Here is a 23762-nt window from a genome sequence, read left to right as displayed (position 1 = left end):
CATCTTGAATAGTAAGCTCCAAAGATTCACCTCTGGGTGAACAAGACTTTCCAACATTATACTCAGTGCCTGGACCATTAAGGCAAGTAGAGCAAACATTGTCTTTACCGTCTTTTCTACTTGTACTGTCACTTTCAGAGAGTTACAGACTTGTATCCCAAGATCGCTCTGTACATTTCAGGATGTGTTTACATCCTCATCTTGAGATCCCTTCGTTCTTTCTATCTCACATATCATATCAATTATTGTACATTCCTTTGTCTTTTAGCCTCTTCCCAAATGCATTAACTCACACAGGTCCAGATTAAATTTGTGCCCAAATGAGTCATCTACATCTTCCTTTAGTCTAAAGCTTTACTTCTCACTTTCAACCACACAACCAATTTCCTCAACTGCAACCTTTATTATACCCCCTACATTTAAGTTATGTTAAAGGGACATTAACAAAGAGTTCAAATGAAGAAACCCTTAAGGCAGTAAACTCCAATAGGAAATAGAATTAGTACAAGCATTAGAAAAACTGCATGCTTACCAAAATGCAAGAAAATAAAGGGGAATCGTCACAATGAAGATAAAGAACTAGGAAGAGCAATGTCACAAATGTCCACTATATCACATCAAATGACAACACTTTTCAATACCAATTCTAATTGCACATTTAGGAAAATGTCAAGTAATTTGCTGTGACGATGCCCCTTTATTAACACACAGCATGATAGACACAATTCCCATGCACAAGCAAGGATGAAATAACAGGTTTTCCTTTGTATAGGAGCAACGCAATGTTTATTTCCTGAAGGGGACGTTGACACAGCTACATTCCCGCAGGTTACAAATGGTATATGGATTATATATTACAATTACCACTCACCAGAATCACACAAATCCACAGATGATTCCGAACACATTATAAATGGAGAAATGAAGAAATAAAACGTATAAACAGAGGTTAGTGAAAAAAGCCCATTTTTCAACTGAAATGTGCACACGTGTGCAAAAGGTCAGGTACTTTAGCTTTAAGCAGATGTTTTAAATAAATTCATCTTGTAACACACACACGATAACATTGCTATAAGTATTGCACATTAATCCAGGTGGCCTGAAATAAGAATACTAGTTTAATTCCTTTCTGCCCATTTGAATGTAAATAATACCGATGAATACATTTTGCAAAATTAAGAATTGGTAGATATTTCCAATGGAACATGTAATCAACTGTCCAAGTTATGTTATATAAATGTTCAATATAAAAGTTCAATAAATGTACAAAAATTGCGTAGGAGAGCTTGAACAATTTACGGAAGGCCACAGCAGATTTTGGGGAAATGGTGGAGGATTGATTTTGAGCACTTTGTCCCATAATCTAAAACAGTATGAGTTACACTTTTGTCTCTTGGGAGCAGGATAATCTATGCAATGAGAAGAGGCAATCTCAATTAGTTTCCAATAGATATATATACAAAAATTTAATCATTAGCAAAAGTGACCAAATTTCATAGATGCATAGGTGCAGTGCAAATTATGCTCAATAGGTAAACGTGTAATAGCCACAATGGCCCCACCATTCAAACCAGAAAACCTGTGAAGGTTCCGTTAGTGAAAAGTGTTATTTAGATCTTTCTCCCATGATAAATGCAGACAAGCAACTTAATATTTTGAAGTTGTTTGCCTGTTAACCAGCATTACTTTCTTATAACAAGCTCTGGGAATTCAGCCACCCAATCAAATGATCATTGTGATACCAGATGCTCTTACTGATTATTCAATGTTTTACTCTCTCACATTTCACATTATGTAATGGTAGGAATATGTGCAAATTGGGAGAATTTGTTTCAATGTAAGCTAGGAATCTTATGGAAGATTTATCATTTTCCTAGCGGTAAAGCTACTGCCGTACAGTGCTAGAGACCCAGGATCGATCCGGACTTTGGGAGTTTGTACGTTCTCCCGTGACCTGCATGGGTTTTCTCCAAGGTCTTCAGTTTCCTCCCACATTCCAAAGACGTACGTTTGTAGGTTAATTGGCTTGGTATTAATGTAAATTGTCCCTAATGTGTGTGGCATTGTGTTAGTGTGCAGGGATTGCTGGTCAGCGAGGACTCGATGGGCCTAAGGGACTGTTTCCGCACTGTCTCTCTAAACTAAACTAGACGGCTTGAGTTACGAGAGACTGGATAGGCTTGAGCCCTGTAGATGGTTGGGGGGTGACCTTAAAGGTATACAGGATCACAAGGGCATAGATAAGGTGAATGGTCATTGTATTTCCCCCCCACAATAGGGGAGTCTAAAACTAGAGGGCATAGATATACAGTGAGAGGGAACAGTTTAAAAGGGACTTGAGAGGATACATTTTCCACACAGAGGGTTATGGGTGTGTGAAATGAGCTGCCAAACAAAGCTGTAGAGGCAGGTATAATTACAACATTTGAAAGACATTTGGATAGGTACATGGATAGGAATAGTTTAGTGGATAGGAATGGTTTAGAGGGATATAGGCCAACATTGGCAAATGAGACTAGATGAAGTAGGCAACTTGATAGGCGTGGAGTTGGGCCAAAGGGCCACTATCAAGGTATAGATTCATATAAGTATGAATCTATATCTTGACAGTGATCAAAAAACATCCCAAAAATCATTTTTAATGGAATTGAACATTTTAAAAGGGAGACTTTAAAAGAATAGAAATATGAAATGGAAACAAAGGGTAGTGTTGGGTTGAATGGATATGATTACAATGGGTATCAACTGGCCAAATGCCCACCTATCGCTATAATCCCTCCCATTTCCTGATGTAAATAGGCTATTTTTCCACTAGCACCTCCTATGATTAAAAATGTGAAACTTCATTCTCCAGAAACAACATCCATAACGTTCCAACGTGCAGATTCCAGATCAACTGTTCAGCCACGATAAGAAAGAACATAGATGGAACACACCCACCACAAGTCTGAAATCAGGAGATAAGGTGTGAGGTTTGTGTACTCTGAGGGAGGGTGGGTTGCTGGCTCAAGCTCCTTTTTCAGGAAGTAAATTTAGTTTACTGCCAGGATGTTCATTCTGTAAAAATAAATTTCATGTTTCGAGAGTCATGAGAAATGACATGCTTTAAAATGGCAGAGAAAGGTGTGAGGGACGGAGAGAACAAAATGGAAGCTCCATAGTAATGTTGTGATCAGGAAAGTCTTAAAGGCTCATGGGCAAAAGATTGGTGATGGAGAGATACAAATAGGAGATGAGGAATAAAAGCTGAAGTTACAAGATGAAGAAAAGTGAAATGTTGAAAATGCGAGACACAAGGGTAAAATGGTTGATTCATTCATAATTGTTGAAACCAACATTGTGTCCATAACTCTGCAACATGCCTAGATGGGAAATTAGTTACTATTCTTGAGTTTACATTGAGCTTTCATAGAACAACGTAGGAGGTCAAAGGCAGGTCCGAGTAAGAGAGGGGTGACAATGAAAGTGATAGCCAACTGGAAGTTTGAGAACATCTTTGTGAACTCAATGGAGATTTTCTCCAAATCAGTCCCCCAATTTGTGTCTGGTTTTACAAATGCAATGGAAACCAAATACACCATCACAACTTAAAGATACAAATAGATTGCTGTATTACTGGAAAGTTGGGGGATGCAGTTTTTGACCACCCAGTGCAGTATCACATTTATGTCTGCACAAAAGCAATGAGTCAAAGGGATTGGTGTGCAACAATCCATTCCAATCTCCGGGATTGAAGATTAAGTGGGAAATGATTTTAAAATCAAATTCGAAAGCAAGCACAGTCAACTCAGCGCTGATCTCAAAACTCTGAGCCAGCATTGTCTTTCTTGATATCTTCCCACTTGTTCAGAGCACTTGGGAATATAGTCAAAAAATGTAGTCCTATTCAGTAAAGAAATTGTGCAGTGCAACAATATTGTATATCTTATTAAATCAAATTTCAGAATGTTTATATTGATATATTATATGAAAAACAGTTTAATGTATTACATGTTACACAAAAGGACTTGGTCAATCCTATGTAGTTGTAAATAAAGTAAATACATTTTATGCAAAAACTTACCCTTCTTTGCCAATATCGCCAACTTTATATCCTTCTCCCAAAGACTCCTTTCCCAATTTGGTCAGATTCATTTTAGTTTCCAAGGTCATTAAAAATGAACCATTGTAAGAAATCTCCAGATCAATCCACAGTCCTGCAGAAAATAATTTGTGACTGTAACTGTCCAAAATTCCGAAGAATTACAGGCTTAACATTGATATCTAAAGTCTCTCTTTCCAACAGCATGTAACTTGCGATTTGTTTGGTAGTAGTTATCAGATATAACAAAAAAATCACAACACAGAGAATAGCTATTTGGGTCACTGAGCCAAAGAAAACAACTTTTGCATACTCCCTTTTCCTCTTTTCTTGTGGCCTTCTGATATTATTTTCTTCAAGAATGTATCAGATTCCTTTGTTTTTAAACCATGACTGAATCACCATCATTCAGGCAGTGCATGCCAGATCACAACTAAATTAAAATCAAAATTATTCACTGAGGATTTTCCTTAGATCTTCTTTTTCCTATCATCTTAGATGTTGTCATCTCTGGCTCATGAAATGTACAGCTTCAGCGCTAAGATTTAACAAACTAAATCACTTCTCAATTATCTCTACTATTTAATAGATCATAATTTCTCCAGCCTAGATGAATGAATGTTGCATTATTTTTCATACAAGTACAACACTCAAAAATGAGATATATTAAAATAGTTTCCACCAAAAGGCTGACAACAGGAATTGCAACAGGAGCAGGCTTTGATCATACTGAAATAAAGTCTGTAAATTTTAAGCTAATTTAGTGGCCTGGCCAATATGTATAGGAAGGAACTGCAGATGCTGGTTTGAATCAAAGGTACACAAAATGCTGGAGTAACTTAGCAGGACAGGCAGCATCTTTGAAGAGAAGGAATGGGTGACGTTTCGGGAGGAGACCCTTCTTCAGACTGATATATATGTATATATGTAAATAAGCAAACTTCATTAGCCAAAAGGTTTGCCTGCCTTTATTATAATGTTAATGATAGAACACAAGCTTTAAAATAGGAAGCAAAGTCAACATCCTACACATTTGTTTGGGATCAAAGATGTTTTGCTTCCATTCCAGTTTTTGTCAGTTCCGAGATGACTGGAGAATCTAGGACTAGACAGCACAGATGCAAGGTGACAGGGGCGAATCTAAAGGGATCTGAGAGGTAAGTGTTTCCACACAGATGTCTACTTCTCACAGACCGAGCTAAAGCCCTCAGAGTTAATAGACAACAACAACTATGTACAGATAAAACAAGACATGGCTTTATTTCAAATGAAACAGACATAAAACAATGCCAGGATTAGAGTTGCTGGAATGGGTGACTGGATAATGCCCTGACGAAAACTGAAGTGCTGTACAAGGCAACAATACTGGCAAGTGATAAAACTGGCAATTTTCAAAATCATTCCACAAAACAAAGTCTAATTATTATGGCTGACTGTAAAGAAAGGGAGAAAGATCGCCTTGGCTCAAATCTAAGATATCATTTGTGCATCTGAGAAGGTCAGAGTCTCCAAAACTAAAAATTGAACTCATGACATCACACCTCTTTGACATTGTATAATCTCTATCAACAGATAACCTTGGGTGCCTCTATAAAGTGCAGCATGTTGCAGAATAGATTTTGAAGGTTATAGGGCTATTAAAAAATATATATTAAGAGTTTGCTTCAAATATGCAGAGGCAAGGATAAATTCTCTGGGTGTTCAAAGTTAAGAGCGCTAACAAGGTGAAAGCCGTTGCTAGAAGAGTTCTGGATATGATTTGACATGTTAAAAAATGGTTTGACATGATTGTAGGTCAGTCTTAATGAAATGAGTGAGAGAAGAGTTACGAGAGAAGAATTATGTGAGCGGCTTGTCAAAGAAAGCTCAGATCAAGGATAATGATGAAGGAAAACATACTGATGGAATCACTGGGATTCATGGTAATCAGATTTGAAAGGCTTTGGCTCAGCACTAATGAGCTGCAGTCTAGGATCTGAACACTGATGTATAGAGAAGGAACAGAAGGATATAAATAAGCTAATGGAAATGGTAGTGGAAAGTTGAGAATACAAAATTTGAGAATGAGTTTGATGATATAGTGGAAAGCAAAGATTAAGTGACCAAGTGGTGATAATACAAGGAACTAGGAGCAAAAATGGGACGAAACAAAAAGATAGATTTGAAGATGAAATGGGGAAATATAATTAATTGAATAAGATACCTAATGTTGAACTTCATTCATATAGTGTAGAAAGGCATCTGCAGAGTGCTCCATTAAAGAATTAAAGATACAGAATCATTAGAACAAGAGTAAGCCACTCAGATCCTCAAATCCATCTGCCAATCAATAAAATGCCTCCTGCAACCTAATCATCCATCCAGTTTCTTTGTCCACTCTCCCACATCTCTATCACCTGTGATTAACAAAAAACTAAACCTTGGTATCAATTGCTAATCTTAAATCGAATTCAGGTGTGCATTTATGTTATGTTATGTTATGTAAAGGTGTGTCCTTTATGTTCAACTCAGCCATCATCCAGTTTCTGGCTGGCAGAATTAGGTTCAGGTTTATTGTTGTCACATGTACCAATGTACAGTGAAACGCTATGTTTTGCATGGCTACCTAATACATTAGATATACCATACATAGATACAATCAATTCAACCTCAAGTACAATAGGTAGAACAAAGGGTGCGTCGTGGAAGACAGAGTGCAGAATTAGTTCTCAACACTGCAGCGCTTCAGTTCCACAAAGTCCAATGTCCACAATGGGGCGGAGGTAAATCAAACAGTACTCTGGCTTTTAGAAGGACTGTTCAGAAGCCTGATAACTGTGGGGAAAAACCTACATCCCAAGTCTGCTGGTGCATGTTTTCAGGCTTTATACCCTCAGTTGTACCATAAAAGCATTTTTTGGTTCAATATTACTTCCTCCAATCCACATTTCCTCACATAGTCTCCCATGCACGAGGTGATCCTGTAGATGTATCCATTTCCTTTCATCTTTTCCTTTCCCTCTTTTCACCCTTTATACACTAAGGACATCGTAAGTTACCACAGGAACAAAACAGGAAGTACTTTTACAGTTTAAGAAATGGACTTCAATTGTATGTCTGTACATCAGGCCAATAACTAGTGTGTTGCTTTGAGGAAGAATATTAACAAAAAACTTTCAAGACCATAAACATAACTAATTATCATCCCATTTTGTTCACCAACATCCTTTAGGATGGAAAATCTGCCATCCTTGCACAGTATGGTTTATATGCAACTCTTAGCTGACTTCTACATCAATGCAAACGTCAGTAAAATTCTGAATGTGGAATAAATGCCAAAGACTATTCATGAAGTCCATTTACTGACATTCACTTATGAAGACCACTTACCCCGGTAATTAACACAAGGCTTTGAAGCTTGACATATTCTTGGCATAGCAACTCCCATATCAAGTTCAGTCAAGATCAGCTCATTCATAAAATAAGGCAGCTGTCAAATGTAATAAAAACAATCAGATTTTCAGAGGCTCTATAACTGATATCATGAAACTAAATCGTACCTTTTCCCTCCATATCCCCAAGTGCACCTTCACCATTCATTCTTAGAAACTGTAACAAATTCAGTTGGTCAGAAAAACATCTTTAGAACATATTATTTTGCCTCCAAGTTGAAGAAAAATAAATATTCAGGGAAATAGCGAATAGTGGAAGGGACTTCATTTTGCTATCTGACATGATACTACTGCCTGTTCTTTTCCATTATCCTATAACTATGAAAGCAAAAAATCTCAAAGCAATAAAAAAAAAAATTACAGCAGATATTCCATTCCTTTTTCTTCTTGCTTGGGTCAAATCAGCATGTTTCATTCTACAAGATGAATTTAAAATTATATATCCTAGTCATTACGATTGCCCATTTGATCTCCAACATCATCTGCATCCATCCTTGCTGCTTTTACCATGATCCTTACTAGTCCTTGGTTAAATTAACCCAATCCTAACAGATTACGCTCAGTACAGTTGATCTATTTAGATGCCCTTACAAATATTCTCAAAAATTATTCAGGCACAATTTTGTTAGTGTGAAAGTTGTATCTGAGGTCAAACATATCTGTTCCCAATATCCAGGAATATGACCTCCCAGGCACATGCAGTGGAATGGAGAGCTTCAGCAAATAATGGTACATTGAGATCACCACTATATATATTTTTTAAACAATAACTTCCCAACCTTTCATCATATCCCATCAGCAAATAAATGTTAGCACAAAATTGATGAAAGTATAAGAAAATGGAAGTCAAAGCCGATTTAAAAAGATTATATCTGCATTGAATAGTTTGAGATGCCCAACTTGCAAGGAGTGTTAATGAGTTAGGAGCTGATATAGGCGTTAATGACTATTGGTCAGAATGGTCCCATAATGTATACTAACATTAAAAAGTGCAAATATTCCCACTTTCACTAAGCAGGAATAAATAAAAATACAATTCAACATCTATAATCACAGAGTTATAGGTGAACTTTGGTACAGATGAACTGAGCACCTACCCTAATTTTGCTGAGTTTCATCTGGATCTTCCGAGAGACCAGGTTAGACCAGTATTTTTCACCCAAGAAGTCCCAGAAGATTCGCCCAAGCAATGCATTGACCCAAGCCACTCGTTGTTCTGTGTCCTCATTCAGAATGCTTGGTAACTATCATGTACAGTAGTATTAAATGATTCAATATGTAAATCCATATGCATTGTTACTTGTACATTAGAAATCTTAAATTTGCTAGGATGACATGTCTAATTTGTTTACAAAACTGAATCAAAATTGCTGCAAAACACATGACCTTTTTACATTTTCATGAGATTGCATATCAACCTGATATCTGGTATTAAGTGTATAGTATTAGAATTATCTTTAAGTTTTAGGTGGAATTATTAATTCTAATCCACCTAACACTTAAAGATAATTCTAATACTATACAGTTAGACTTTCATTTTAATTGTTTGTAGGAAGAACTCACACCAATGCCGACCACAAGGTGAAACGTTTATTGCAGAAAAAAGTTAAACGTCTTCTCATTCTTTCTTAGGTTCAATCAAAAATGTAACACGGATAACATTCACGGGGACATCTTTGGATCAATAGTCCTACTTAAGTTGTTTCACAATAGATTATTTTTAAATTTAAGGGTGCTGCAAAAAAAGAATGAAATGCAGCAAAGGAGCCCAACAAGTTAATTTTCCGTACCTTAGCAGTGGGGCTACTACCTTCAGTACTATGGGTAGGACTGGAATTTGGACTGGAAATTTCGTCGGGAATATACTTTGCCATATATACAGCATAGTCCAGAAGCATTTTCTGACGCACACCAGAACTTAGATCTTTCTGTTTGGAATGTGATACGACTTCTTCAACACTTCCTTTACTGCTGTTGCGACTATGTGTCAACATTCCGGATTGACTATTATTTCTACTGTGTGATGGCACAAAACCTAGAATGAAGCACAACTCAATTAATCTACAGTCCTCACAATTTTTGTACATGCAATCTGACAAATGTTTGCAATATCCCTGGCTTTTGATGCAATTTAAAATGAGAGGAAAACGAAGCTAATTCTCAATTACCTGAAAAGGTACTGCTCATTTCAAATAAAATTTGATAAACTGAACAGGTAACATAATGAAGTGCCGTACTGTGGAGATTCAAGTCAGAAAATTAATTGAACAGAATAACCAAAAATAGTCAATAAAATAACATGTCATTAAAAGGTTACATTTCTATTTTTGAATGAAAAAACTCAAGTCAGAATTTTTTTTGTGCATGTGCAATGTCTCAGAAATAAATTCAATTTATTATTAACTTTTTGAAAAAGGAAAGACTCAACTTCTATGCTGCTTTTTATCCTCTGACAGAGGAAGTGTTAGAAGGTAGAATTGCAACATACTTGTGCAGGTAATATAGACAGAAAAGGTTCAGAGCGATATTGGTCAGGTGCAGGCAAGTAGGACAAACTTGAATGTGCAACTTGGTCGACATGGACAAATTGTGCCAAAAGACTTCTTCCCAAGCTGTATAGCTCATTGACTCTATTCAAGATATTTACAATAACCATCTAGTTTTATTAATTATTTTATGGATTTGAATATTATACTAAAATAAATCTGTTCCACATTATAAATTTAATTTAAAAACATTTGACGTTTAACATAATTGCCCTTGAACCCGAGAGTACGTGCAAGAGAGCAAGTCCATGTTTGCACCTAATGCTCTTATTTCTGCCGTTTGAACCTGCAGTTATCTCAGGACGTAACGTGTCCTTGCAAGGGACACACAGGAGCCAAGAAGCTGAAGACAATCTAACATAGAAATATAATCCTTGGCACGCGTGGGTTGCAATTCAATTAATGAACCTGGAAGGGTTCTACGAGAAACTTGATGAGCACGAAATTTTAGTTTAGTTTAGAGATACAGCATGGAAATGGGCCCTTCGGCCCACATAGTCCACACTGATCAATGATTCACCCATACACTCGTTCTATATCACACACTAGGGACAATTTAAAGAAGCCAATTAACCTACAAACCTGCACGTCATTGGAATGTGGGAGAATAGCAAAGTACCTGGAGAAAACCCATGCGGTCACAGGGAGAAGGTGCAAACTCCGGAAATGTTCATAGCATTTTTATTTCCTTCTCTTACCACACCCCCATCACCTAATCTATAACTATATATATAATATAATAATAATAATATTTTATTTATATAGCGCTTTTCATATACTCAAAGACGCTTTACAGAGATTTTGAGAACATAGGGAAATTAATAAATAGATAAATAAGTAAATAAATAAATGAACAGAGAAAGGAGACAGTAGGTGAGGTGACCTTCAGTGGTTGAAGGCAGTACTGAACAGGTGAGACTTCAGCGATGTTTTGAATGTGGTGAGTGTGGGGGAGTCTCTAACGGTTTGGGGTAGTGAGTTCCATAGGGTGGGAGCAGCGATGGAGAAAGCCCTGTCCCCCCAGGATCTGAGTTTAGTCCGGATGTGGGGGGATAGGAGATTGGCAGCGGCAGAGCGGAGGGTGCAGGTGGGAGTGTGCCTGTGGAGGAGGTCGGTCAGGTAGGATGGGGCCAGGTTATGGAGGGCTTTGTAGGTTATGAGGAGGATTTTGTACTGGATTCTCTGGGGGATGGGGAGCCAGTGGAGAAATAAAGCTTTTCTGAGAGGCAGAGAGAATTTAGAGTTCAACAACACCGCATTACAAGTTTAATTAGTGTTGCACAAAGCCTTGCCATTAGATGGCATCACTACGTTTAGTTCAATGCTCCTTCAGACAAAACATGTTTTTCTGCTTCAATTAAAATCTACTCTATGAAACCCGTAAGAAATAAATTATATTTGGAGTATTTTGAATTTCATATTACATTTTAAACAAGGATGATTCAACTCATTCCATTAGAACATAAGACAAAGGAGCAGAATTAGGCCATTTGGCCCATCAAGTCTACTCTGCCATTCAATCATGGCTGATCTATTTTTCCCTCCCAATCCCATTCTCCTGCCGTCTCCCCGTAACCTTACTAATCAAGAACCTACTAAATCTTCGCTTTAAAAATACCCAATGACTTGGCCTCTGCAGTCATCTGGGGCAATAAATTCCAGATTCACCACACTCTGGCTAAAAAAATCCCCCCTCACTCCCTTCTATTACATGATCAATGATATTGAAATTTTCTGGCGGAAACTGCATATTATATTTCAAAATTCATAATAAAGTGAGGAAAGGAAACAAAACAGGTTGTTCCATTTGACAACATTGGGGAAGGAGACACCAAGTTTGCTGCTGAGCTACAGCTCGTGCATGTGATCTATGTGTAGGAAGGAACTGCAGATGCTGGTTTACACCGAAGATTGACACAAAATGCTGGAGTAACTTAGCGGGACACGCAGTATCTCTGAAGAGCAGGAATGAGTGATGTTTCGGGGCGAGACCCTTCTGCAGACTGATAGTCAGGGGAGAGGGACTCTAGAGATATGGAGGGGTAAGGTGTGAAAATGACAGATCAAAGCAGACGATGATAAGGAAGTGTAGAATGTTTAATTGTTAGTTATGGGGAAGGTGACATGGTGACATACGTGGGATCTATCATGCCTTACATGATTTATACTTACATGCACAACAGCCTTACAAAATTAGTTTTTGGATATTTTTTTCCTGATTAACTTGTTTTCACCCTTTAAAAATATACATTTTCAGTAAAGGCTAACTTGATTGCCTTGTTCTTCTGTGTGATCAGCTGCTTCTTATTATATTGACCAAGTGATTGTTACTCATGTTAAAATATTTCAATAGGGTTTCTCCCTCCAGTCCCTTGAGAGCAGGCAGCGCCTGATAGGAAGACTGCAAGAATAGCAACTGAATCATCCTACCACATGCAGAGAACAGTGTTGACCTGCTGCAGACCTCTTTGGTGACCCTCGGACTATCCTTGATCAGACTTTCCTGGCTTTGCCTTGCACTAAACGTCATTCCCTTATTTATCTATACATTGTAAATGGCTCGATTGTAATCATGTATTGTCTTTCCACTGACTGGATAGCATGCAACAAAAGCTTGTCAGTACCTTGGTGCACATGGCAATAAATTAAACTGAAACTGAAAACTGCCCAACTCACTGCAGACAGAAGCTGTGGGTGCACCCATAAACAACTCAATAAACTTGTTCACTCATTGGGGATGAACCAAAATGTGAAACATTTTAAAGTTGAAACCATGAGGAAAAACTGAAATGCTTTGGAGTCAGATGATCCATAAATAGGATAGGGAATTAGGCAGAAATATGCCACGTGAATCAAAATACATGTAAATGGTGAACTTTGAGACAAAGAGAACAGATATATTTGAAGCACATTTGAAGGATCTCGACCCGAAACGTCACCCATTCCTTCTCTCCCGAGATGCTGCCTGACCTGCTGAGTTACTTGACAAGTGCTTGAAACTGAATGCAGGTGTAAATAAAGTTAAATGGCATTCTGCGTTCAATTCAAGGAATTAAGTACAAAAAGATAAGTCTGCCAGTAGCTTTAGAAAAAATGCAGTACAAATTCCATGAACCGGAAGATTATCTTCACTCAACTATGAAACAGCAATTTAAAATTAGTACTAGAGGCATAAATAGGGAGGTTGAAAGAACTGAATTCATGCAAAACATTAGGATATTATGCATTATGCAGTGACTAGTGGGGTACCGCAAGGCTCAGTGCTGGGACCCCGGTTATTTACAATATATATTAATGATTTGGACGAGGGAATTGAATGCAACATCTCTAAGTTTGCGGATGACACGAAGCTGGGTGGCAGTGTTAGCTGCGAGGAGGATGCTAGGAGGCTGCAGAGTGACTTGGATAGATTAGGAGAGTGGGCAAATGCATGGCAGATGCAATATAATGTGGATAAATGTGAGGTTATCCACTTTGGCGGCAAGAACAGGAAAGCAGAGTATTACCTGAATGGTGGCCAATTAGGAAAAGGGGTGATGCAACGTGACCTGGGTGTCATGGTGCACCAGTCATTGAAAGTAGGCATGCAGGTGCAGCAGGCAGTGAAGAAAGCGAATGGTATGTTAGCATTCATAGCAAGAGGATTTGAGTATAGGAGCAGGGAGGTTCTGCTGCAGTTGTACAGGGCCTTGGTGAGACCGCACCTGGAATATTGTGTACAGTTTTGGTCTCCTAATCTGAGGAAAGACATTCTAGCCTTAGAGGGAGTACAGAGAAGGTTCACCAGATTGATCCCTGGGATGGCAGGACTTTCATATGAAGAAAGACTGGATAGACTAGGCTTATACTCGCTGGCATTTAGAAGACTGAGGGGAGATCTTATTGAAACATATAAAATTCTTAAGGGGTTGGAGAGGCTGGATGCGGGAAGATTGTTCCCGATGTTGGGGAAGTCCAGAACCAGGGGTCACAGCTTAAGGATAAGGGGGAAGTCTTTTAGGACCGAGATGAGAAAACATTTCTTCACACAAAGAGTGGTGAGTCTGTGGAATTCTCTGCCACAGAAGGTAGTTGAGGCCAGTTCATTGGCTATATTTAAGAGGGAGTTCGATGTGGCCCTTGTGGCTAAAGGGATCAGGGGTTATGGAGAGAAGGCAGGTACAGGTTACTGAGCTGGATGATCAGCCATGATCATATTGAATGGCGGTGCAGGCTCGAAGGGCCGAATGGCCTACTCCTGCACCTATTTTCTATGTTTCTATGATATGGATTATCACAAATTAAACCAAACTATTCATAACAAAAGATGGATTGAGGTAAACATTTGAAGAAAATTTATTGGGAAATATTGGGAAGTAAATAGCAGGAAATTTTGACTGGGATAGATTGCAATGACAGCACAGGAACAATGAAACAGTCAACATCAGTAATTACATTTTCAGAATTCTAAAGTACATTGTTAATCAAATAAGCAGCTTATAATAAAGTTAATCAACATCATATGGATATTTTCTGAAGTACCCTCTCAATAGCATGGAAAGCATTTCACCTGGTATGCTGCCACCTCCTAGATTGGCTGGTCGTTTAGTATCCAGCTTTGATTTTGAAGCCGAAACAAATCTCCTGAACCATTCTTCTTTTTCTCTACCAGTCCTCCCAAAGAGATACAGAACTTGATCCTTCTGGCAAATTGGCTTTGCAGAATCTTGTGAAACAGGTTTATTTGTCTCCTCAAGTGTCGTTTCAACTTTATCAGCAGATAACTTATCCTCTGCATTTTCTCTCTCTGTTTGAGTCTTTGACATAAAATCATCCTGTCTGGCAAGTTCAATACAAATTGGGTATTTTTTATTCCATACTCGCTTTCTAGCCAGATCTTTTGGAACTAAATGCACCTGTCAAAATAAAAATCAAACTTTCAAATTACAATTTGCTGCTTGTACTTCTGAAAATGTGTTTCCAATATCACATATAGGTAATATAAGCAATATATTATGGCTTAATAAAGGAAAATTTCTGGAAAAGAAACTGCAGATGTTGGTCATATTAAAGAAAAAAAGGCCAACAGTGGTGGGAAATCCCATTTAAGGTGCTTCAGTTGCAGACCTTTCTGAAATACATTCACCATGACCATTCATGCAAGAAATGTTGATAAACAAAATTTTATTTTAATGCCAACTTTAATCTTTCAACCCAACTCAACAATTTAAGTGAACATCTTTAAAAGATCTAATTTGTTTTGTTGCCAAAAGAGTAATCAGCATTAGGAATGTGGTGGGCAGATTCAGTTATAGTTCATTTGAAGCATAATTGCACCGCACTCTACTGTCATTTAAAAAATGTATAATTTAAAAAGTAAACTGATCTTTCTGGCACCCACTCACCTTGCTGTCTAATAAATCATAAATCTTCTGACTGATGTATGTAACTTCAGGTTTGGCTTCATTGAAAGAAGTTCTTCGAGATATATTTTTATTTGGTTTTGAAAGCCTTAGTATAGCTCCTTCAAGACGAATGTAGATAGAATGGGTCAGTGTTGCATGGTAGGTTTCAGGATCATAATTGTAGATTTCATTCATCCAACCCTGTAATAAAGAGGAAAATTGAAGAAGATAAGCACTATAAAAGTATATACTATTGTTTCAAGAATGACATTCAATTAAAAGAAAAACCAAAGTGCCTTCAAACTTGATATAATTATGTAAAATCATTAACACCACTATTTTTTCCCCTTTCTCTCATCAATGAAAACCTGGACATTACAAGTTTCTGAAGAGTTGTTATATCACAACAAATCCAATGGACATGCAGGACTAAATGTAACATTAAAACTAATCTGTCCCTCACTATTCTGAAGGATCCTGTTTGAAAACAATAATTATTTATCTTTGCAGAGGATGCCTGATCAAGAGTGTTCACTGGTCACAGGGTTCCATCTGAATAACAACCCCATGATACCTACCACAAAGGCAATTTTGTAGCTAATTGGTTTGCCCATGTGATCTAACCTTAGAACCAGCCAGACCTTAAAGGCCTTACTAAAGTACATGTAGACATCATCTACTGCCCTGCTCTCATCAATCACCTGGGACAGCCCTTCAATAAAAACTCATATTCATGAGATTATTCTCCATGCACAAAGCCACATTGGCTGTCCATAATCAGTTCTTGCCTTTCCAAATGGAGGTAGATTTTGTCACATAGACTCTCTCCAGTAACCTTACCACTTCTGATGTTAGGCCATACCTTGCAGCCCTTCTTAAACGAAGGAACAACATTAGCCACTCTCCAGTCTACCAGAACCATGGCCATCACTAACAATGATACAAATATCTCTTCCGGGTCCAGGATTTTTTTTTCTTGGCTTCCCGTAGTGTCCCACAGTATGCTTGGTCAGTCTGTAGGGATCCATCCGCCTGTGTGCTCTTTAAGACTACCACCACCTCCTCTTTGTAATGTCGAGTTATTTAAGGATCATTGAATTTCCTAACTTCCATAAGTTTCATACGAGCCAAATGGGACTAGTTCCAGAAGGTACCTTGGTCGGCATTGATGAGTTGGGCCAAAGGGCCTGTTTCTATGCTGTATAACTCTTGATTATAGGACTCTCGGACATTAAATATGTTGGCTTTTCTATCCCCAGTAGGGTTTGTCTCAATAATGAATCATCAGTCAGCCATCTCATATGAAGTAAACACTTCATGGAAACAAAAAGGATTTTGTACAATTTCATAACCCAAGTTCAACTCATTTTACTCACATTTTTAGTTCATACATATATGGGAATCTTAAAAAATGGAAAACTAAAAATTCAGCACAAGTTTGAAATAAACAAACATCTTCAAAAGCTATCAAGCAATTTTCACAAATAAAAATACTGTGGATGCTGTAGATCAAAAAATTAAACAGAAAATACTGGAAAAACAAAGCATGTCAAGTGGGAATCACACAGAGAAACAAAATTAACATTTCAGATTGAAGATTTGTCATCTTATGAATTATTCATGTTAACAAAACAAATGATTCCCATTGATATACATACGAGATGAAGCTTTTGTATTCAGTATTCTGTAAAGACAAACTGTGTCAAAGCTATAACTAAATAAAAGCCAGTTTTAATCGACCTCAATTTATATGTTTAAAGCAGTGCCTGATAGCCTAGACAAATCATCTCGAACTGAGCTCTTTTCGTCCTGAGAACAGTCTTTCCTAACATTTAAAAATAAATAATATCATACTTTAGAAAAAGTTATATAGCTTATAAAATTAAAAACAAACCATCAGATGAGAAACATAAAATTAACAAGGTAGAATCTGTACAGAAAATTTTGAAAACATCACAATCATTATGCTGATACTTCAAACATTTCTCACAGGATTAAAATATTGGTGAAATTAAATTTATCTTTATTATTCATTTCCAACTCATTTCCATGTCTTTGATTTATAAAGTTTAAAAAAAAAAAGAATCAGTGGTCGTTTAAAAGCATCTTAGCAATGCGAAAGTTACAAGTAGCTTTACTATACATCGCCGTGGGAATCTAAAGTCGATACATTTCTGCCAAAATTTATTTCTCAACCATCACTAAGTAAATTACTTGGTCATTTATTTCATTGTATGTGGTTCTTGCAATGTGTGTTGGTGGCGTGAGCCACAGGGTGTTGCATGTGTCTAGTGCCCTGGTATCAATCCAGATGCCGCTGTGAAAAAGGCAGCCGAGTGCATAAGCCTCCTTCTGCCAGTACATAACCTCTGCATCATCAAGACTCTCGCAGTGCCTCCTCGTGGCAACACATGGTAACTGGGGCCATCTTCAGTCCCAGGCTACACTGCGTGGGGACTCTGGCCCCCAGAGATGCAATGTGCAGGCCCACCGGCGTGTGGACACGTCCTGACGTCCATCAACCAGGTCCAAACTATGGGTTAAATAGCACTCCGCTGCCTTGTGGGGAAGGCTCAGGAGAGGCAAAGGCACTGGAGTTGGAGTCCCTAGAGACAGTCGGCTGATCCTTTGTGCGTACGCCTTCCGGCAAGTCCTGCAACTGAGTAGGCCCCAGATATAGCAGCCATGCCGTTCCTCTGGAATCAGCCTATTAGGTCAAGCGGGGAATGCAGATGCTGGGCAAGTTTGTATTCCCATTTACCTGCCCAGGCTCAGCGGCCAAATCAAATGGAGAAGACACTGAAAAATCCCCCTCTCCAAGCAGGACAATGCCAAGACGCACCATCATCTCCCGCAGATGGACGGATGCCAGGTTCTTGTAATAAATAAATAATCTGCTGTGCTTCCTGAATCCAAAAAAGAAAAGAGCTTTCCCTGACTTCAAAATGCTTTACAATCAATGATGCATGATCACTTTCAGAACGTTGGAAAACTGAATCCAATTTAAGCAATAACCCACAGAGAACATTAAATCTTGTGGCCAGATCATCTGCTTTGGAACACAATGTGGGAAAAATATTGCACAGGACAGTGAACAAACTTCCCATGGGATCTTTTACATCCACCCAAATCTGTTAAATGTGAATATCTGGAACATGCTTCCAGAGGAGGTGTGGAAATATTACTGCAAGCTTTAGAAGACATTTGGTTAGGTACTTGGATAGGAAAGGAGTAAAGGATACAGACCTAATGTGGGCAAAGGGAATCAGCATCATGATCGGCAGGGACAAGATGGGCTATTAGAGCCTGTATCCATGCTGCATGTTTCTACGATCCTATCTTCTCAAAAGCATCTCACCACCTCACCAAATCTCCCCTAAGAAAACAAACTATAGAAATGCAAGTTCTTATTTTTGAGTAAGATGGACTCAAAATGCTGGAGTGACTCAGGAGGAGGCAATGCTGGAATTCAATGTTGGAGCCATCATCTCTGGAGAGAAGGAATGAGTAACATTTCGAGTCGAGAGCCTTCTTCAGACTGAAAGTTGCGGGAAAAGGAAACGAGAGATGTAGGAAAAATGAATGAAAGATATGTAAAAAGTAACATTGATGAAGGAAACAGGCCATTGTTAGCAGTTTGCTAGGTTTTGCCAGCTGTTTTTGCTGGAAGCTAAGTAAACAAATGATGACTAATAATTCCAAAAAATAAAATTGCTTTCCAAAACATATGATCAATTACTGAAAAGCATTTAGAAGCTTTCAATAAAGCACTTTAGATTACAAACAAATGTCAACTTCCAGAAAAAAAATCAGTAATGCTGCTATATAACGTAAATGGAATTTCTGAAAGAATGCCATTATTTCAATGAAATAAGACTATGCTTTCATTCACATGAAAATTCTGAACTTTTAACGTAAAATTTGCACCACTGTATTTGACTTCCAAACAATGTGACTGATACTGCAAAGGCAAATTGGTTATTCCTATATTTTCTGCTACTTTACAAAAGGAGCTCATTACCTAGTTTACTTCAAAAATATTCAAGCAATTATTTTCATTATTAGTTGGTACGTTTAATTCAAACAGACTAATTTGTTGGAACATTTAATTTAGAAAACAATGATGTCAAAGATTAATATATTCCCACCTTAATTATTTCTGGCTCCTTTATATCCAAGGTTTCTGTTGTTAGATGTTCAAAATAACTCCTCCTTGGTGACTGTTGATAGCCCCTCGACTTTCTTGGTACTAACAGCCAAACAACACCAATTGCCATCATAAACCCAAAGCCAATGCCTAGAAATAAACCACTTAAATAACTTGGAAGAGGCAGCACTAAATAGGAATATACAAGCATTGTAAAGAATAATAAAGTCTTAAATGGAACTTCAGCAGACTGAACTTCAGAATCCTTTTCAACTTGCTGTAATATTTTACCGTCTTCTTCAATTGTTTCTTCTGCAGCTAAGGATTCTGTAGGTTTATCCACAATACCATCTTCAGTTTCAATCTCTAATTCTTCAAGGTACAAATCACAGTAGTCATTTTCTTCTTTTCTGGCAAGTACAGATAGAGAGCATTTGTTTAAACTTAGGGGAGATTCCTTCAAAAATATTTCCTTCGTGGATACCAAAGATGAGTTTTCTGTGTCCTCCTCTTTCAATGGCTCAGTTGCAACTTTAGAACTACTTCTATTTGGAGTTGAATCTTTTGCTGAGTAGTCTTCATCAGAATCACATTCTTCTTCTTTAATGCTATAGTTGTTGTTGCTTTCCAAATGTCCATTTAAACTACTGAGGGTGGAAAGTTCTGTTGCACTGGATGATAAGGCCTTATGTCGCAGACTGCTACTCTCATCACCAATTATCTTGCTCAAAAGTTGAAACGGTTCATAAATAACCTCTGAAAGACGTCTTTTAGTGTCTTCAAATCTGGCCTCTACTTCAGTTACTTTAAAAAATGACCTGCCTTCCGATGGAGAGGTGATTGGAGAAGAAGGTGCTGTCTTAGAATCTCCCCCAGTGACTCGAGGTTGAGTAAATTGTTTGAACAGATGCAAGTTTATCCTAGAATCAAAGGTCCTGATTGGAACAGATTCAGACTCTTGTTTTGATGTGTCTGTTGACAGAGATTTAACTAGTGTTTTCATTATGTCCCTTGTCTTTAAAGGTGTAATGGATTCTTTTGGTTCTACTTCTGTTGAAAGAGATTTTACCAATTTCATGAATGGCTTTGCACTTGCTGTGGAAGATGAAGGGACACTGAATGGCACAACAGATTTAGATGGGGAATCAGATGCTGCGGCTGAGATTGTAGTTCTCATCTCTGAGGATAAACATGTGGAATTTAATGGTTGGTCCAATAAGGAGGACAATGGCAATGTAGTAATCGATGAAGATGGCAATGTCACTGATGTTTCTAATAACTCTGAAGTCATCGTCCTTGCTGAGGATGGACTGGAAAATGTAACTGCAGTTGATATTGCCGAAGAACTTGATGAGGTAGCGGGCTCTGATAAATGTTGGCCACCATGTTTATATGCACACACTTTTTCTTTAAGTTCTGGCACAAAACTTTGGTCTTTCACCTCTCCAGGAAGTATTGTTGAGGAATCTTCAAATTCTTCTTCCTCTTCCTCCTCCTCTTCCTTACCAAAGGCAGAAAAGTGTATGGTGATGGTCTCTCTAGAAACAGAGCGCTGAACCTGCACTTTTGGCATAGACGACATAGAAACAGCTTTTTCTGCATGGTTACCACTCTGACTTGTCATTGCAGTCTTGCATTAAGCATCACAATCTAAAAACAAAGTACATACATAGATTACACTTTTGAGAATTCACAACACAAAAAACAATTTAAGTCATTTGTTGAGAAAACAAACTAAAGTTTGCAAATTTGACTTATCAACAATGTCTTTCCACATTCACCCTTTAACTGAAAACACTTTCAAAATAAATAATTATAGGAGCTGCCAACAGTACATTCCAACTAATGAATCGTATAATAAAATGAAGAAAACATTGAGCTATAATTGCCAGAATACAAATCAGAGGAAACTAAAGTACAAATTCCGGTCCAGCAATCATGAGCGAGATAAACTAGCCAATAACATAAAGGAGGATAGTAAAAGCTTTTTTAGGTATGTAAAGAGGAAAAAAAAAAGGTCAAGGCAAATGTGGGTCCCTTGAAAACAGTAGAAGGGGAATTTATTATGGGGAACAAGGAAATGGCAGACGAGTTGAACCGGTACTTTGGATCTGTCTTCACTAAGGAAGATACAAGCAATCTCCTAGATGTTCTAGTGGCAAGAGATCCTAGGGTGACAGAGGAACTGAAGGAAATCCACATGAGGCAGGAAATGGTGTTGGGTAGACTGATGGGACTGAAGGCTGATAAATCCCCAGGGCCTAATGGCCTGCATCCCAGGGTACTTAAGTAGGTGGCGCTAGAAATTGTGGACGCATTGGTGATCATTTTCCAATGTTCTATAGATTCAGGATCAGTTCCTGTGGATTGGAGAGTAGCTAATGTTGTTCCACTTTTTAAGAAAGGAGGGAGAGAGAAAACGGGAAATTATAGACCAGTGGGGAAGATGCTGGAGTCAATTATAAAAGACGAAATTGCGAAGCATTTGGATTGTAGTGACAGGATCGTTCCGATTCTGCATGGATTTACAAAGGGGAAATCATGCTTGACTAATCTTCTGGAATTCTTTGAGGATGTAACTAGGAAAATTGACAGGGGAGAGCCGGTGGATGTGGTGTACCTCGACTTTCAGAAAGCCTTCGACAAGGTTCCGCATAGGAGATTAGTGGGCAAAATTAGAGCACATGGTATTGGAGGTAGAGTACTGACATAGATAGAAAATTGGTTAACAGACAGAAAGCAAAGAGTGGGGATAAATGGGTCCCTTTCAGAATGGCAAGCAGTAACTAGTGGGGTACCGCAAGGCTCGGTGCTGGGACCGCAGCTATTTACAATATACATTAATGACTTGGATGAAGGGATTAAAAGTAACATTAGCAAATTTGCAGATGATTCAAAGCTGGGTGGTCGTGTGAACTGTGAGGAAGATGCTATGAGGTTGCAGGGTGACTTGGACAGGTTGTGTGAGTGGGAGGATGCATGGCAGATGCAGTTTAATGTGGATAAGTGTGAGGCTATCCACTTTGGTGGTAAGAATAGGAAGGCAGAGTATTATCTGAATGGTGTCAACTTAGGAAAAGTAGACGTACAACGAGATCTGGGTGTCCCAGTGCATCAGTCACTGAAAGGAAACATGCAGGTACAGCAGGCAGTGAAGAAAGCCAATGGAATGTTGGCCTTCATAACAAGAGGAGTTGAGTGTAGGAGCAAAGAGGTCCTTCTGCAGTTGTACAAGGCCCTAGTAAGACCGCACCTGGAGTACTGTGTGCAGTTTTGGTCTCCAAATTTGAGGAAGGATATTCTTGCTATTGAGGGTGTGCAGCGTAGGTTTACTAGGTTAATTCCCGGAATGGCGGGGCTGTCATATGTTGAAAGACTGGAGCGACTAGGCTTGTATACACTGGAATTTAGAAGGATGAGAGGGGATCTTATTGAAACATATAAGATTATTAAGGGGTTGGACACGTTAGAGGCAGGAAACATGTTCCCAATGTTGGGGGAGTCCAGAACAAGGGGCCAGAGTTTAAGAATAAGGGGTAGGCCATTTAGAACGGAGGTGAGGGAAAACTTTTTCAGTCAGAGTTGCAAATCTGTGGAATTCTGCCTCAGAAGGCAGGGGAGGCCAATTCTCTGAATGCATTCAAGAGAGAGCTAGATAGAGCTCTTAAGGATTGCGGAGTCAGGGGGTATGGGGAGAAGGCAGGAACGGGGTACTGATTGAGTATGATCAGCTATGATCACATTGAATGGCGGTGCTGGCTCGAAGGGCCTACTCCTGCACCTATTGTCTATCATGGCTGATCATCTTAAATCAGTACCCCGTTCCTGATTTTTCCCCATATCCCTTTAGCCCCAAGAGCTAAATCTAACTCTCTCTTGAAAACATCCAGTGAATTGGCCTCTACTGTCTTCTATGGCAGAGAATTCCACAGATTCAAAACCCTCTGGTTGAAAAAGTATTTCCTCATCACAGTCCTAAATGGCCTACCCCTTATTCTTTAACTGTGACCCCTGGTTCTGGAATTCCCCAACATCGGGAACATTTTTCCTGCATCTAACCTGTCCAATCCTTTAAGAATTTTATATGTTTCAATAAGATCCCCTCTGATCCTTCTAAATTCCAGTGAATACATGCCCAGCCGACCCATTCTTTCATCATATGTCAGTCCCACC

At 38.5% G+C, this 23762-nt stretch overlaps 1 protein-coding gene and 1 long non-coding RNA gene across 3 annotated transcripts in view; one reads left to right on the top strand and one right to left on the bottom strand.

Annotated features, from left to right (window-relative positions):
• tex2 (testis expressed 2) overlaps positions 1-23762 on the bottom strand; it is a 46350-nt gene that overhangs the window by 6539 nt on the left and 16049 nt on the right. For both annotated transcript variants that reach the window (XM_078401447.1, XM_078401448.1), the window contains exons 2-8: positions 19591-21239; positions 15443-15643; positions 14608-14953; positions 9303-9547; positions 8610-8756; positions 7451-7550; positions 4064-4196 (exon numbers count right to left, since the gene is read on the bottom strand). In XM_078401447.1, the coding sequence (XP_078257573.1) occupies positions 4064-4196; positions 7451-7550; positions 8610-8756; positions 9303-9547; positions 14608-14953; positions 15443-15643; positions 19591-21213 (2795 nt within the window). In that variant the 5' untranslated portion in view covers positions 21214-21239. The remainder of the gene's footprint in view (positions 1-4063; positions 4197-7450; positions 7551-8609; positions 8757-9302; positions 9548-14607; positions 14954-15442; positions 15644-19590; positions 21240-23762) is intronic.
• Positions 777-12614, top strand: LOC144594651 (uncharacterized). Its single transcript, XR_013547415.1, has 4 exons — positions 777-948; positions 2855-2965; positions 5151-5238; positions 12412-12614. It is a non-coding gene; the product is annotated as an uncharacterized LOC144594651 (long non-coding RNA).

This window comes from Rhinoraja longicauda, chromosome 6 (genome assembly GCF_053455715.1).
Source record: "Rhinoraja longicauda isolate Sanriku21f chromosome 6, sRhiLon1.1, whole genome shotgun sequence".
NCBI lineage: Eukaryota > Metazoa > Chordata > Chondrichthyes > Rajiformes > Arhynchobatidae > Rhinoraja > Rhinoraja longicauda.
The sequence above is the reverse complement of the archived record's forward strand: the minus strand, read 5'-3'. Positions and strand labels throughout refer to the sequence as shown.